Genomic DNA, 16,041 nt, shown 5'->3' on the forward strand with positions numbered 1-16,041 from the left:
GAAGTTTAACTTTATTGCCCTGGGATTTGGCAGCCTCCATATGGAATATCGAGAAATTTTGTGAGTCCTAAGTTGCAACAAATCTTGCCAATGGTGGTGCAAATTAGAAAAATGGAAGATGCAGAAACAATGGTGGTTGAGGGCCCAGAAAGTAACCAGTGCCCTGCTTATTTCAATGAGGGATGGGATGGAGGTTTGCTCCCCCTGAACGTCCTACTATTCTGTTTAATCCAAATAGTTCATAGAATTGCTGAGATGGAATCTCTCCACAGGAGATGTCGAGATTTTCTCCAGGGAGTTCTAAGGCAAAAGGAGAAGAGATGGGGGATTGTTCGGGGGGTGACCTAAACCCAATTAAAGGGGAGGAGAAAGTCCTACCAAAGGCCCATGGTGACCTCACAATGCAGAGAAAGGTGGCTATTGGATTCTTCAGCCTTGAGACATGATACATCTATTGGGAAGTGGACGACCCCTGCACTGCACGTGATCTAAGGTCAGGGCCCTCTCGCGGATAACTACCCAGGTGAAGAATTGGATTTTGGGAGGCAGGAAAGAGTGCCATGTCGTAGCAACAATGGAGGGGGTATTCAAGAGGAGTAGGGGTCGCGAGCTAGATGAAAGAGGAAGGGAAATTGATCTTTCAGGGGCGAAGGGCCGACCCAAGTGTCATGCTAGAAGCTGACTAGTGAGCCACACCTGGTAATGAAGCGGAAATGGCTTTGTACTACTTGGTGAGTACACATCAAAGACCTCCAAAATCCTGAAATGTTTCCTCTCGATCTACAAGAAGGGAACCAAGCATGCTCATCCCGACAGTATTTCTGTTTAATCACCTCTCGCCAAAGTTGGGTGGGCTGGGTGGCAAATCTCCACCACCTTTTTTTCCAGCCTAGTGACTAACTATCGCATTCATCAAGAACATTGACATAAAGAATAGGGGGATGCTAGAAATGGACTTAATTAGAGTGATGCTACCAGCTAGGGAGAGAAATCTGCTTTTCCAAGACGCCAGCCTCCTCCCACCCTTGTCAATGACTAGGCTCCATAGATGAAGCCTGGGGAGGCTTAGACAAGAGTGGTAAACCGAGGTAGGATGGGGGCAGCGACTCCACATCGCAACCCCAAGTGTCGGCAAAGCGTTGGTCCTGTGCCTCATTGAGGCATATCCTAGTCATCTTTGTCTTTGCAAGGTTAGTTCGAAGTATTTGGGTAATCGTAGTAGGCAGAAAGCATTGCAAAAGAGGATCGTTCCATCGACATATTGAAGATGGGAACCACGTGCTCGACCGAGGCCCCGAGATGTAGCCTGCTTTGTACACTCGATAGATAGAAGCGCTGAACACCTCAGCCACGATGGCGAAGAGAAAGGGTTATAGAGGGTCTCCTCTCGAAAGTACCCCTCAGGAGATATATTGATAAGAGCCAAAAAGTGGGGATTGGAAATGCATCCATGGATCGACCTCCTCCAGTGGGCACCAAAACCCATTCTGGCATAGTCTCTTCGAGAATATTCCGATCAGCGTGGTCGTAGGTTTTTTCCCAATCTACTTTGATTACTGGCCTAGGGATGCCAGAACTATGTCGGGAATGGATGCATTCTTGGGTACTTACAGCCCCATCGAGGACTTGGCATTGCTTGACGAACGCCCCTTGATGGGAAGAAATCACGAAACCGAGGAGCGCCTTGAGGCGGGAGTCCAGAACCTTCGAGAGAATTTTTAGGAGGAATTGACCAGACTAATAGGTCTGATATCTTTCAACTCTTCCTCTCTTTTCTTTGGGATCAATGCGATAAAAGATGCATTCATCACCTTTTTCATGATGGCTCGAGAGTGGAATTCTGAAAAGAAAGCCATTATGTTGGGCCTTAAGGTGTCCCAGAAGACTTTGAAAAGAGCGACGAGAAGCCATCAGGGCCGGGGGCCTTATCGTCGCCTAGATCTTTGATGGCTAGGAGGACTTCTTTCTCAGAGAATGGAGCCTCTAGAGTTACAGTGACTTCGGGAGAGATAGTGAAGAATGAAAGGTCATCCATTACTTTCCTAGGACCCAGGGAGAGGAGAAAAACTTGGAGAAGAATTGGACCGCTGCCGCCTCGATAAGACTAGGTTGATCTACTGTCTGGCCTTCTACCACAATATGGGATATCGAGTTCTCCCTCCTTCAGCAATTAGCTATCTTGTGGAAATACAATGTTTTTTGATTTCTTGACTTGAGCCATGTCATTTTGGCCCTTTGGGCCCAGTACACCTCTTCTTTCCTGAGAAGGGACTGGTATTCAAGTTTTAGGTAAGAGCGAGAGGCCAACTCGGGGGAAGACAGGGATCTCCCTGCTTTTAATAGATCCAACTGGTGAATAGAGGTCAATAAGGAGGTTTTCTTATTTTTGAAGTTGCTTGGCTCGAGGAGTCCCACTGATCTAGGACCAAAGAGGAGAAGCCAAGCTCGAGGAGCCAAGACATTCTCGTCGGAAGGGCTTGGGCCCTCTAGGGATGACTTGGGTATGTGGAGAGGATTAGTTTGGTCTATGGTTTGAGGTGGGCTTGGAGAGCACGAGAGAGTGAGTGCCTGGTAATTCTAGATCCTACCCAAGGGAGGTTAGGAATCTATCTAGTTTCAAAAGACTTGGAGAAGATGAGTGGTTGGATCAGGTAAACTCCACATCTTCTAGCGTAATATCTAAAAGGCTATTGTGAGCAATGAAGTCGGAGAACTTGATCATTGGAGGGGTTATCCTGTCGTGGGAATTTCTTTGTGAGAGTACCTGGTGATGTTGAAATCACCTCCTAGGCACTAAATTGAAGAGGGAAGAGTTGCCATGCCTTGCAACTCTGTTAAGTAGCTCAACTTCTCGCTGTCGGCTTTGGGTCCATAGACTACTGTACACTTTCAAAGGAGGGAATCAAAAATCCTTGTCATAGTGACTTAAAACCTCCCAATCTATGAAGCCACTAAGGTATGTTGGGATGGGTCCCAAGGAACCCATATCCCTTCTGATGCGCCAACGACGTCCAGAGCGATCCACTAGCAGGGTTGAACACCCCATACTTGCCTGATTTGGGAGAGAGCAGGAGAGGGGAGTTTGGTCTCCACCAACTCGAGAATCGAAGAAGAAAATTGGGGCACGAACTGGGAAACATTGCTCCACTTGTCCGAGTGGCCTAAGCCCCTAATGTTCCATATTAAGGTTTTCATAAGGCAACAAAATGGTGTGGGGCACTTCTGGTATTTTGGCGAGAAGGCAGAGGCTCCGAACGAAGAGCATAGGGCAAGTCAGGGGATTCGCCTCTTTCATACCTAACCCCAAACGAGAGTTTGTGGAGTTCTCTGGATACTCTCTGGTTGGTGGTAGAGGACTCGCCTAAGGCCTTCATTTCTATCGACAAGTGACCAGGATCTTTATCTGCTGTAATACAAACTTTGATGGGACTGTCGGGTCGAAACCCCATCACCGAGAGGAGCTCTACTGGGTTGTCTTGGGCTCGATATAGGGCATCCACAAACCCAGAATCCACAGAGTCCATCAAGTACGACTCTGAGCAAGAGGATAAGCCATTGGCAGGGGGGGAGAGGGGGTCAACCGAGGAGGGGAGGGTGGAATCTCGCGGTGCAACGAATAGGGTAAGAAAGGGAGGAAGGATCACTACTCAGGGGGATGTGAAAAGAGAGATAACCAGGGGGTGGAGATATCAGGGGAAAAGCGAGGTGGAAGCTGGGATAGGGGGCGAGGGTTAGGCGTCCCCAGGGGAGAGCACAGAGGAGACCAAGGCAGCTTCGCGGGGCAAGACGCAGCCACAAGGGCGGCAACAAAGGAAACGGAAAGAGGCAAAAAAGGAGGGGGGTGAAGGGGTTGGGTAAGGACACCGATGGATGGAGACCCTGGCAGTGAAGGGGCACCCCCGAGAAATCGATTGACCGAGGGAGGAGGTGGCTCTGCCTGAGTTAACGCGATTCACACAGAGAAAGTAGGAGAGGGCTGGGAATTGGAAGCAGACCCAGCAAGGATAGGGTCTGGAAGAGAGAGATTAGGGACTATCGGTGAGATGAGAGCGAGCCGTAAACTGTTAGCCTGCGAAAGGATACGTGGTGGGACACTTGTTGAGACGAGAGGCTCTACACCACAGATAACGGGACAGGTGGCTTGTCCATCACATGGATCTACTGGAGGAGAGGGAGAGGGAGGTGGGAGAGGGGCATGCCTTTGACCGACAACCGAAGAAGGGGTGTAGGAGAGGACACCTGTCGGGGTAGGAGACTCGTCACCACCAATCGAGGCAGAGAGGGTATGGGGGGTATGGGGACAGGTGTCAAGCTCCACTGGAGGAACCTCAGGAAAAAGTTGGCAGGTGCCCTACCCAGCAGGAAGGACATCAAGAAAGGGGAAAGGGGGAGATAGTGTGTGCTGCAATGGGAGCTGAGAGAGGGTCAAAGGCAGGGACACCTGTCGGCAAGGATGGGGGAGAGGAAGAGGCTGTAGCATGAAAAAGGGGATGACCTTCAGGAGGAAGGGGAAGGGAGACGAGGGGTGGGGTGCCGTTCCATTGTTCTGGCCTTGAAGGACCAGCCGACACCTTTCCACAGGGAAAGGGGGAGGCGAAGAGTATCCTGATGGGGATCCTAAGCAATGACGGCATGGGGAAGAGTCGACGTCTCTGGAGCCAGGGGTGACTTCTCAAGGAATAGAGTTAGGGATAGCTTCAGGCACCGTGCGAGGGAGGGAAGCTTTCAGGTCGGGTTGCCGGGCATGGAAGGACTGAGGGTGGTGGAAAAACTTGCTATGCTTGCCTCTACACGGCACCAGAGTCCAGCCGTCTTGATGTATCGGCAGGCGAGGATCAACATCCTGGTATACCAAAGGGCAGGGACCAAGATTGAAGGAGTTATAGCTTGGTCCTCTGCCTCCTCCATACTTCTTGATGGTTTATCAGTCGCCAATAAGATTCACTTTGAAAGTACTAGGTGGAAGGGGTTGTGTGTTTGCTAGGTTACATGAGTAAAGATTGAGGCTTTAACTATATGAGCGATAGCTTTAATCCTTCTCGAGGCAGAAGTATCCTTTTAGGAAGTTTCTTTTCTGTCCTTACTAGATTGGTGGCTTCCTTATCTATGAAAAATATGGATCATGATCAAGTTGGGCCTTACCCTGCCTCGGAGATCAGCATGGCAGTGTCTCTAAGACCACTTAATGTGCCTGCACTGTGCTTTCAGGGTTTAATTAATTTTGGATTGCTATAATATTTGTAGCGATTATTTGCCTATCATCCATAAGGTCTACTACTCCAACTTGTCCAAGTTCCGTTACTCCAGCTCTTTCAGCAACAAGCATTGCTAGACCATTTGGTTATTTAATCTTAATTTTCTCATACATTATGTAACTGTTGGCAATTAACGTTATAAGTCCATGACTCAAGAGGCCATAGGAGTTATGTAGAAGTTGAATCTTGCTATGCCATGTTCTTTTAACAAATAGCTGCTTTTATTTGTTGTAATTTTCAAAAATTAAAAATAGGAGCTTTTACATCCACTTTGATGTAGTTTATTTAGATCCTTTATGGAGAACTAAAGGCTCTTTCAAGAGCTTAGTGAGCCTTTGGTATTATATCTTCATTGCTATGTGGGAATGTATATAATTTCTATGCGGTGTTGGAATGTGATGATTTCATTTAGTTTGTAATTACTGATAACTAACTCAATGTGCAATTGTGAATTTTTAGGGACAGGAAAGACATCTTGTGCTCGAGTTATTGCTAATCAAGCGGTATGTTGAATGTGATTCACTGATTTTTTTGTATATTTTCTTTCCGTCTTAGATTGAGTTCGTGAAATAGACTAAGATCACATCATGGTTCAATTATATTTGGGAAAACAATATTGCAATTATACAAATGAAAAATATTATATCGTTCATGAATGATGTTCCAATCTTGGTAACCATTTGAAATCATGGATACTGTTGCTATAATTTGGATAGCCCAGAAATAAGAAAAATAAAAAGCATGAATGATCCAATTATTATCTCTTCTAATCACACAGATCTGTGGTATAATAAGAGCCTACTGCTTACTGAAAGACAATGCACTGAATCATTACGTTGTTACTGAAGGATGCAAAAGAAAACTTAACTCGTGTGCGGCTAGACCTTTGTTCCCAATGATTGTCAAATGGCCGATATTTTTGCCAAGACAATGTTGATAGATCAGCATCTATATCTTATTGACCTCTTCTAATTAGGCATCAAAATTTAGAGGATTTGTTGGTAATTGTCTATTCATTTGAACTGTTTTTCTTTATATTTCTATCGATATCTTGATACGATGCTTTTCTGTAGTGGAGTTCTCTTAATGCAATGATCAAAAAGTTGGTTGCCCGACTTCCTAGGTGGCTATTTTTAAAAAACGCCTAGGCATTATCAAGGTGGGACCAATTAGGCATCTGACCTAGACGGATGCCTAGGCGGTTGGGCGGCTGATTAGGCGGTCAAAAAGGCAGAACTAGGCGGCATGCAGTGCTTTGTCGGAATTTGTTTTTCGGGTGGGGGCAAAAATGGACGTTTTACCACCTTAAAAGGGGGGATAAGGGTTTTGGGGTTCATTCTTTCCCCCCAAAACAAATTTAGTGAACTTTAGAGAGAGAAATAACTTGAAAAAAGCTAGATTTGGAGATTTTTTTAGAGATCAAAATTTTTGATTTGTGAGTCATGTTTGAATTTTTTTTTATAAAAAAGCTAGGGTTTTGGGGGTCATTTTTTATTTTGTGACTTTTGAGTGACTTTTGATTTGCGAGATTTAAATGACATCTCAAGTTCATTTTATCTTTTAAAGTTCATTTTGAGTTATAATTCTTTCATTTACAATCTAAAGTTGTAAATGTTTATGTTTGATCTGTGCTTCCGGCAACTTAATAATATATTACATACAAATCTTACTTATTAAATAATAATAAAAAATAATTATATATCATAGGAGGTGTGGGGGATCCAAATTTTTTAAAAAAAGAAAAGAAAATCCTGTTTTTATCAGTCTGGGCGCCCTCCTAGCGGCTGCCTCCGCCTGATTGAACATTCTCTTAATGTTCTGGCACTTCACTGTGTCTCAGTGCTTACAGTTAGCAATCTTCAGTCTTCATAGAAATACTCATGCAAAATATGTTTATGTGTGGTTTCTTATTGCATTCTATGAGTCAACCATGCATTGGGGTGAACTTCATCCAGAAATGTTGCCTGCATGACCAAGTTTTTGCAATTTTGTTAGCTTTATGTTGGCTGAATAACTTAGGGGGTCATGGTTTATATTTTACGCCTTCTATTGATGTATTGTTTGGTATTTTAATTTTAAGTTTCATTTCAGGGTGTTCCTCTGCTATATGTACCTCTGGAGGTGGTAATGTCAAAATATTATGGTGAAAGCGAACGTTTATTGGGCACTGTGTTTTCTCTTGCAAATGACCTCCCAACTGGTGCAATCATATTCCTTGATGAGGTGCTTCTCTTTGGTACCTCTTATAATGCTAGCATTCTACAAAAGTTGCCTCTCTTTGCTAAGGGATGCTTCATACTTATTTCATGATTCTTCTCTTAGGTACTGCATTTTTGGAAGCATACTCTTGCCTTGCGTGTTTAAATTCTTGTCTTAGTGTGTTTAAGTTCAACATTCATCTGTGCTTGGCCATTTTTTTCAGCATCATTTAATTATGGCTGTCTTACCATTTCTTTTTCTATACAGCTTTATTTTTGTCGTCAGCTATTCTCATTTATTTATTCACCTTCTGTCTTTTTGTACATCTGTTAGCATCAAGTTTTGGCAATCTGCAGGTGCTACGTTACACATGAATATGATATTATTGAGTTTTGGTGGGACTAAACATGCATTGCGTTAAGAAATAGTTGTGATAAATGGATTTAAATTTAGTGAGTTTTCTTTGCAAGTACAAAAAGGATATTGTCTGTTTGCATGAGTTGAAAAATAGCTTCCCTGTGAACCATTGATTGCTTGCAGGAAAAGAACAGATAAATTTATGAATTGTTTGTTTTGCTTCGTAACTCTTCCAAAATCTCTTTGTACACGTTGATCGTTTTGCGTCTTTGCTTGTCTATAATTGAATGCTTAATTCTCCTTTTTTTGGGGTAACATATCTGAAGTACTACGCTGTCAACCTCATATATTTATGTGTCACAGTGATACCTAGTGTTATTTGTCCTATACACTATCACAATTTATTCTGTCAAAGGTCACTGCTCTCCCTATTATTTTTAGTGACCGTTTTAAGTGAACCATTTATATTTCTTTCCTCCTTAACCTACAAACATTGAAAATGCCTTATGGTGTGCACTACTGATGCATATTTTTTATGTATGGTGACCATAAAATGCACTTCTTGCATCTTCAACTCTCTGTTTTATTTTTATGTATGGTGACCATAAAATGCAGGTCGACTCTTTTGCTGCAACTCGTGACAGCGAAATGCATGAGGCTACGCGTAGAGTTTTGTCAGTGTTGTTGCGGCAGGTAATTTTGAGCTCCTATTGCATTTTCTAAAATAATCATTTCTCAATTGATTTCATGGATTCTCAATTTAAAGAATTAGGAATCCACTGTTTTCTTTTAGTGAAACACAAATAAGTACACACCTCTTTGTTATGATGTTTGTTGCATTAGTCTTATTTCAACGCCTTTTACGTAAAAGTTTAATATGTCATCCTTGTTATTACCATAGTCATTTGAAGCATCCACGTATTGTTAATTGTTTTCTGATTTGACTGTACCTTCATGAGGCCAAAAATGTGAAAAAATTGAAAGCATAGCCGAAAACTATAGTAGGCATTTACATCAACATATGAGGTAAGATACGGGAAGCTGATAACCATGATACGGTTAGCAACTTATGGTAATTGGCTAGTTTAGACAATAGGCACTAGTTAATCTTTGTGACCCTTTCTCATAAATCGTTATTGGTCTAGTTTGAGCTATTTGCAAATGAGATGAGAGAAGTGGCAATAAACTCTTTGAAAACCTTATGAATTGCCTAGTCAAAAAACCTATTTCTCTTCCCCTCCTGTCTCCTTTTCAGGTGAACGTTTTTTGGTTCAATTGCCATCCAAATTGGTAAGGTTGTAAGGGTTTCAGAACTCTTATTGCCCTGCACTATCTCCCACTCTTTATACTGCTTGGATGTCTCGATTTGTCATTTTTAGTATTTTCTTTCAGTTAGTAGTTACCATGCGTTAAAATGTTTTGAACTTTGGGCACTGATATTTCATTTCAGTTAACTTTTTTCTAAATTTGACTTTGTGCTTATTTTTCTTATCATCATCATCAATGCCTTTTCCCAACTAATTGGGGTTGGCTACACAAATTTTGGTCTGCTATTATACTGTATCAAGGGTCATACCCTTTGTGAGGCCAGAAGTGCTGATATATTTTCTCAACGTTCAACCATGTCCATTTGGGCCTACCCCTTGCCTTTTTTGAGCCTTCCACTTGAACTAACTTGTACCTCCCAACAGGTGCTGTATTTCGTCTACATCACACATGGTTGGCCCGCCTAAGTCTACTTTCTCTCATCGTATCGCCTATTGATGCCACACTTGAATTCTCTCGAATGTATTCATTTTGAATTCCATCCCTTTTTGTCTTGCTACTCATCCATCTCAACATCCTCATATCAGCTACACCTATTTTATGGGTATGTTGTTTCTTGACGTCCAACATTCCACCCCATAAAGTAAAATTAGTCTTACAGTCACAACTGTCTTATAGAATTTACCCTTCAGCTTCATTGGTATGCAGCAATCACATAAAACTCTGATTGTACATATTCACTTCGCGACCCAACTCTAATTCTATGTGCTACATCTTCGTCAATCTCTTTATTTTTCTTAATTATTGACCCAAGATATAAAAAATACGTTTTTTTTGGTATTTCTTGGCCGGCAGCCTTAACTACTTCGTCTCTACTCCTATTATTACTAGACTTGCATTCCATATAATCTGTCTTAGTCTATCTAATTTTAAAACCTTTAGATTCTAGAGCATCCTTCCAAAGTTATAACTTTGTGTTGACGCCGTTTCGGGTCTAATTGATCAAATGTTTCACTCACGAGTAAGATCCATCGCGGTACCTCATCTTGTAGGTACCTAGTTTAGTTGTGCATAACTAAGACAGAGGTATGAGCACAATGTTGATCCCTGATGTAGATCTATTGTCACTGAAAACTCACTGTTCTCTCTACTAGTTGTTTGTACACTAGTTAACACTCCCTTGTACATATCTCAATAGCATCTATATTCTTTTTTCTTTTTACAAACCCACCAAATTAAATCTCTAAATATTCTACCATGTGGAGGCCTTTTTCCTTTGCCTTAAACTTCTCAATCAGTTGCGTAAGTAGGAAAATAGCCTTGGTTGTTGACATCGCTGACATAAAACGGAAAACAGAAATGGTTTTCTGATATGCGTAGTCGTTGTTCAATCACTTTCTCCCATAGCTTCATAGTGTGGTTCATAAGTTTGATCCCTTGATAATTCGTACAATTCCGTATTTCTCATTTATTCTTGTAAATAGGCATTTAATACATTTCCTTCATTTGTGTAATATTTTCTTTGTTCTCAACAACTTGTTTAACAACTTGATCAACCATTCAATGATGAATGTCCAATCTTCCCCATGCACTTCCAAACCTCTATCGGAATACCATGTGGTCCTAATGCCTTGCATATTTTCATCATCTTTAAAGCTTCTTTTACTTTCGATATCCTAATCCTACGAATGTATCTATGACCTCCGCCCTCATTTATGTAAACGATTGCTTCTACCGCTATGTTCCCATTGTGTTTGTCATTTAATGATTTTTGAAAATAAATTCTCCACCTTTCGTTGACCTCGTCATCCTTCATCAAGACTCTTTGATCCTCACTTTTAATGCATTTATTATAGTCTAAATGCCTATACTTTTATTTTTTTAGCCTCTTTATATTTTTCTAAGTTGTGATCATTTCTAGTACATCGCCAAGATTTATAACATGATCGTTTTTCATTAATGGCCTTCTAAACTTCATCACTCCACCACCAAGTTTCCTTATTAGAATCTCTTTTCCTTGTAGATTCTTCTGAAACTTCTTTTACCACTTTCTTAATATAGTCAGCCATCTCATTCCACATAATATTGACCTCGTGCTTAGAGTTCCAATTTTTTTCTTTAATTAATTCATCTCTAAATAAGTTTATTTTCTCTTTTTTAAATTCCGCCACCTAGTTCTTCGACACTTATTAATTTCATCCCTTCTCTTGCATGTCTTTAGCAAACGTCTATAACCACAAGCTTATGTTAGGTAGTCAAATTATCTCATAGGATAACTTTACAGTCTTTGCATAATGGTCGATCTATCTTCTTAACTGGATCCACTTTTATAGGTTTTTAAATGTTCATCTCATTTTTTTAAGTGTTTGCTATTGCTAGGTTATAGGTCATAGAAAAATCTAGAATAGCCTCACCGATCTCATTTCTTTCATCAAACTCAATTTCCCCATGTACCCTCTCATATCCTCTACTATCCTTCCTTACATGTCCATTTAAGTCCCCTCTTAAAAAGGTCATCTCTCCATTTGATATGTCTTGCACTTGTCCATCCATGTCCTCCTAAAATTGTCTCTTAATTCTATCCTCTAGTCCTACTTGTGGTGCATAAGCACTAATTACGTTAATTATATATTTCCATAATACTAACTCAATTAATAGGAGCTTATCACCTACTCTGTTGGCATTAACTACTTTATCTTTTAAATCTTTGTCTACTATTATGCCTGCGCCATTTCTGTTATTGTCCTTTGCTATGTATCAAAGTTTATACCCGTCTATTTCCTTAGTTTTTTCTCCTTAGTTTCCTGTAGACATGCTATGTTGTTCTCCTTCGTCTCATTGTATCTACTAACTCCATACTCGTATCTGTAAGCGTTCCTACATTCCATGTGGCTTATCTTTCTAAGTCAGATTCATCGTATTTTTAAACACTGCTTCCATCATTGTCATTCTTGCTTTTGTGATCAATTTTAGATTGAGGTGTGTTGCCTGATGCGATATTCATACTGGCTTAGTATTTGATGACTTGCATGAATTTCCGGTATATCTGAATTTTAGTATGTTTGAACTGATGTCTAAGTGTTTTAATCTGAACTAAACTAGTATCTTTTTGGCACATGTTGTCCTGTTATTTATTTGGATCAACTCTTTCATTATTTTGTTCACCGAGTGTTGTCATCTAAAATTCGCACACAACACACCAGTATATCTCCGTTGGTTTTATTGATTTCCTTTCAAATATCTGCAAATAGGTGTCATGGCATCTGAAACCCACCTGTTTGTGTTGTACCCTTTTGCTTTTATTTTTTTCTGTTGGATGAAGGTCATTTTCTATTAGTACATCATTCAAATGGCAGCCCATAGGTGTTCAATACATGTATACGTTATATATTTTTTCCACTCATCATTTGGAATATTTCATCTTGCTGGTGCAGATTGATGGATTTGAGCAAGACAAAAGAGTGATAGTGATTGCTGCAACAAATAGAAAGCAAGACCTCGATCCAGCTCTAATTAGGTATACTTGTTGTAGTTTATGTTTCTGCTTGTAGACTTTTTTAGCCGTCAAATGTCACCATAGATTGAATGAATGCCTAATTTGGACTTCATTAGCCTTGAAAATAGTCAGGGTCACCTCTTTTTGTCTTGTGTGTCACAATTGATGAAACCACATTTTCCCTTTTCCGTTAATAGAAGATGGTACCTTTTGCCCAATCCGAATGCATTCTCAAGTTCTCAGGCACATTCCTTATATAAACTAGAATGTGCAATCATTCATGTTGGGACTCGTCCATGTGCATATATGTCCCAATCATATGCATTTAATGGTCGTCTGCATTTTTACATCTTCATGTGCAAGCCGGAGGTGGAGCACCTATGGAGTTCTACAGCGTAGGGGAACATGGAATTGGTGAACTTGATTGATGGTTACATGGGCATTTTGGCCTGTTTTTAAAAGATGCTCTAAGTTATCTATGATCTAAAAAGCAACGCAAGGTCATCATGTGCACCACTTTTAATTGCATGTTTTGTTTCACAAGAACGTGGTAAATCCCATATTCTTGTTCATTTAGATAACATGTTTGTTTAACGATGATGACTCATGTATTGATCTATTTGTCTTCTTTCAGTCGTTTCGATGCAGTTATAACTTTTGACCTTCCTAATCAGCAAGATCGCGAGGAGATAGCAGCACAATATGCAAGGCACCTAAACAAAACTGAACTTGCTGAATTTTCTGTAGCCTTGGAAGGGTATGACACACATAATAGTGTTGAGAAATAGCTTTGGGTAATATCTATGTTTCGATCCAGTTCCGCTGACTAATTCATATTCTTTCAATTCTATTTGCTTACGACTGACACCATTTTCCAACAAGTCATTCATCTTCCTGGTCCTGATGTTGTTCATTGTATCCTTATATGTAAGATATGACACACACAGACACACATGCATGCACACACGCGCGCACGTCCACAAGAGAGAGACGTAGTCTACTAAATTTATGAGGTTCTCAGACATGGATGATACTGTCTTGTGGGCGTGTATTGCGAGGTCTTGTGGGCTATTGTTTCTCAGAAAGCATGTAGGTACTGTAGAAACCCCTCATCTGATAGGATCGAGTATTAAACTTGTCTATTACCAGCACTATAGCAATGAAACCAAACAACTACAATATGAGATGTGCAAGGCCTCCATCTCTCCTTCCCCCCCCCAACCCCCAAAAAAAAAAAGAAAAAAAAAAACAGAACCCCAATTAAAAAAAAAAAAAAAAAAAAAAAAGAAGAAAAGAAAAGAAGGAAAAAAAAGTTGTTTCTTTGTAAGCTTTTCTTGTCCCAAAAAAGTATAAGCTTTTCTTTTCCCAAGAAAGTGTCAGCCCAGTTATTTTTCCGAGTAGGAGACATTAGACTCCATAAATGCGCTCGAGGTTCTACGTGACTTTGTTGAATCAATGACATGTGTTATAGCAATTTACAAGGAAGGGAAGCTACCATATCCCAATGCCTGGATGTTTGCTTCACCACACCACAATGCTCAATCCATGTGGGCAATCCCATGACCAATATTGTTGCATGGATGTTTGTGGAAGAGTACCTTTTTGCAATGGTACAATATTGTTGAACAAACAAATGGGTTTTGAGTGCAACTTTCTACCCAGAGAGAATGACATCCTCAAAATTAGGAGCGGAAAAGTCTATTCCACTTCATATTGCGTGGAAAACTTGGTGGCTTCTGAAAACAGCATCCATTTCATTTTGACATGATTCCAGTGGGTAGGTCATGAATCATGATAAACCGATGGATCCCAACAAGAATCCACTGATTCTCACTGAACAGCTTTTGAGACCGAAATGTTCCTTCCTATTAAACTTCAAAAGTTACATAAAAATTCATCTATTGCTTGTAAGTATTATTATACAAAAAAAGAGAAAAAAACAAAAAGGTATTTTAAGGGTTTAACATTAAGTTTGGTTCCTCCCATCTCTGTTATTGTCAATTTGCTTGTATGTGTTCAGCATAAGGGAGGGCATATTCAACCAAAAAATAAAAATTAAAAGTGCACATTTAAATGTACTTTATTTCTATTATTTCGATGGGTCATATTCCAAAGAAATTGAAGTGAAATCTAAAGTAGCATGTTATAGAATATTGTATGGGTTTATTGCTCTCGTGTGCATTTCCTTCTTATCTACTTATTTTCAGGATGTCTGGGCGAGATATACGGGATGTCTGTCAACAAGCAGAAAGGCACTGGGCTTCAAAGGTTGTAATGGACTTTCACTCTTAACAAATCTCATGTTATATTATTATAGTACACTAGAATGACTTTTTTGTTTTTAAATCTATTGTGCAGATTATTAGAAAACAGATACCCAGTGATGCCATTGGTGGCCTTCCACCTCTCCAAGAATATGTTATGTGCGCATTGGATCGCCGAAGATCTCTGCTTACCAGCTCAGAAACGGCACACAAGAACCTCAATTACCAGTCCAAGAGACGACCTGTGGCATTTGCCAGTTAAAACAAATACTTACCTCGTAGCATTTTTGGCTTTACGAAGGAAAAACACTTGTTTGTACAGGTAGGTGAAATTGTACATTCATTTCATTGTTTGAAGAATAATCTCACATCTGCATAATTTGAAGAATGAAAGAAAGCATATTAGACTTTATTGATAAATGTTAAATTACCGAACCTTTAATCCAAGGGTAGATTATTCTCGATTGACGGCATGTATTATTTTTCTGTACAAAGTATTTGGAACTGCTTTACTGAAATAAATTTTTATTTATTATTATTATTATTATTATTTTGGGTTTTTGAACTCTGTTTTATTGAAATAGATTGCCTCTTGTTTATTTGCTACAGTGTGCATTGGACAATAAAATGTAAAAAGCATTTGTTTATGGCTTGCAGATGGTCCAAAGTAATCAACACTTACATGTAAACCAGGCATCATCATCACCAGATCAAAGGCAGCAGAAATGCTTTGGTAATGCTACACTTCATGGATCATGATGTACACATCGAAACTGAAATGGACATGAAAGGGGTCTTATTATCCTCTAATGAAGCAAAATGTATTGGTCTTAATTCTCTTATCTTAGTTATTACCTTTAGGAAAACTACAAAAAGAAAAAAAAAGTTTTAAGAAGATGACAGCGAAATTAGATGACAGCAATAGTTGTATTTAAAACTTTTTAGCATTATCCAACATAAAATAGTGGTGAATGGTAGATTTCTGCGCTTCACGTGAATTGTCGATATCTTTTGCGCTTCATTCGCACCCTCCTTTCTTTATACGTACGAGTTGAATACATGATAACAAAAATATTTTCAAAGGGAAAGGTTTCTATACTTCTCTTCTCTTAGGGAAGATATATACGTCTACCCCATCGAGCCGTTCAATTAAGTGATCGTTTGATTTTAGATCTGATGTCTTAGAGTATTTTATTTTTAATTT

At 40.0% G+C, this 16,041-nt stretch overlaps 1 protein-coding gene across 23 annotated transcripts in view; it reads left to right on the forward strand.

Annotated features, from left to right (window-relative positions):
• The window catches only part of LOC18427570 (P-loop containing nucleoside triphosphate hydrolases superfamily protein), a 34,534-nt gene extending 18,705 nt beyond the window's left edge, over window positions 1-15,829 (forward strand). For 20 of the 23 annotated variants that reach the window (XM_088849925.1, XM_088849926.1, XM_020663242.2 and 17 more), the window contains 8 exons: window positions 5,715-5,758; window positions 7,347-7,478; window positions 8,427-8,504; window positions 12,512-12,594; window positions 13,208-13,330; window positions 14,781-14,841; window positions 14,932-15,159; window positions 15,495-15,829. In XM_088849925.1, the coding sequence (XP_088706051.1) occupies window positions 5,715-5,758; window positions 7,347-7,478; window positions 8,427-8,504; window positions 12,512-12,594; window positions 13,208-13,330; window positions 14,781-14,841; window positions 14,932-15,099 (689 nt within the window). In that variant the 3' untranslated portion in view covers window positions 15,100-15,159; window positions 15,495-15,829. Of the gene's footprint in view, window positions 1-5,714; window positions 5,759-7,346; window positions 7,479-8,426; window positions 8,505-12,511; window positions 12,595-13,207; window positions 13,368-14,780; window positions 14,842-14,931; window positions 15,160-15,494 lie in introns of all 23 variants that reach the window. The other 3 variants (XM_020663248.2, XM_088849930.1, XM_088849937.1) reach the window with 1 other exon arrangement.
• Window positions 15,830-16,041: the final 212 nt, after the last annotated feature.

The sequence above is a fragment of the Amborella trichopoda genome, chromosome 10 (genome assembly GCF_054954075.1).
Source record: "Amborella trichopoda isolate Santa Cruz 75 chromosome 10, AtrichopodaSantaCruz75HAP2 v2.0, whole genome shotgun sequence".
NCBI classification, from domain to species: domain Eukaryota; kingdom Viridiplantae; phylum Streptophyta; class Magnoliopsida; order Amborellales; family Amborellaceae; genus Amborella; species Amborella trichopoda.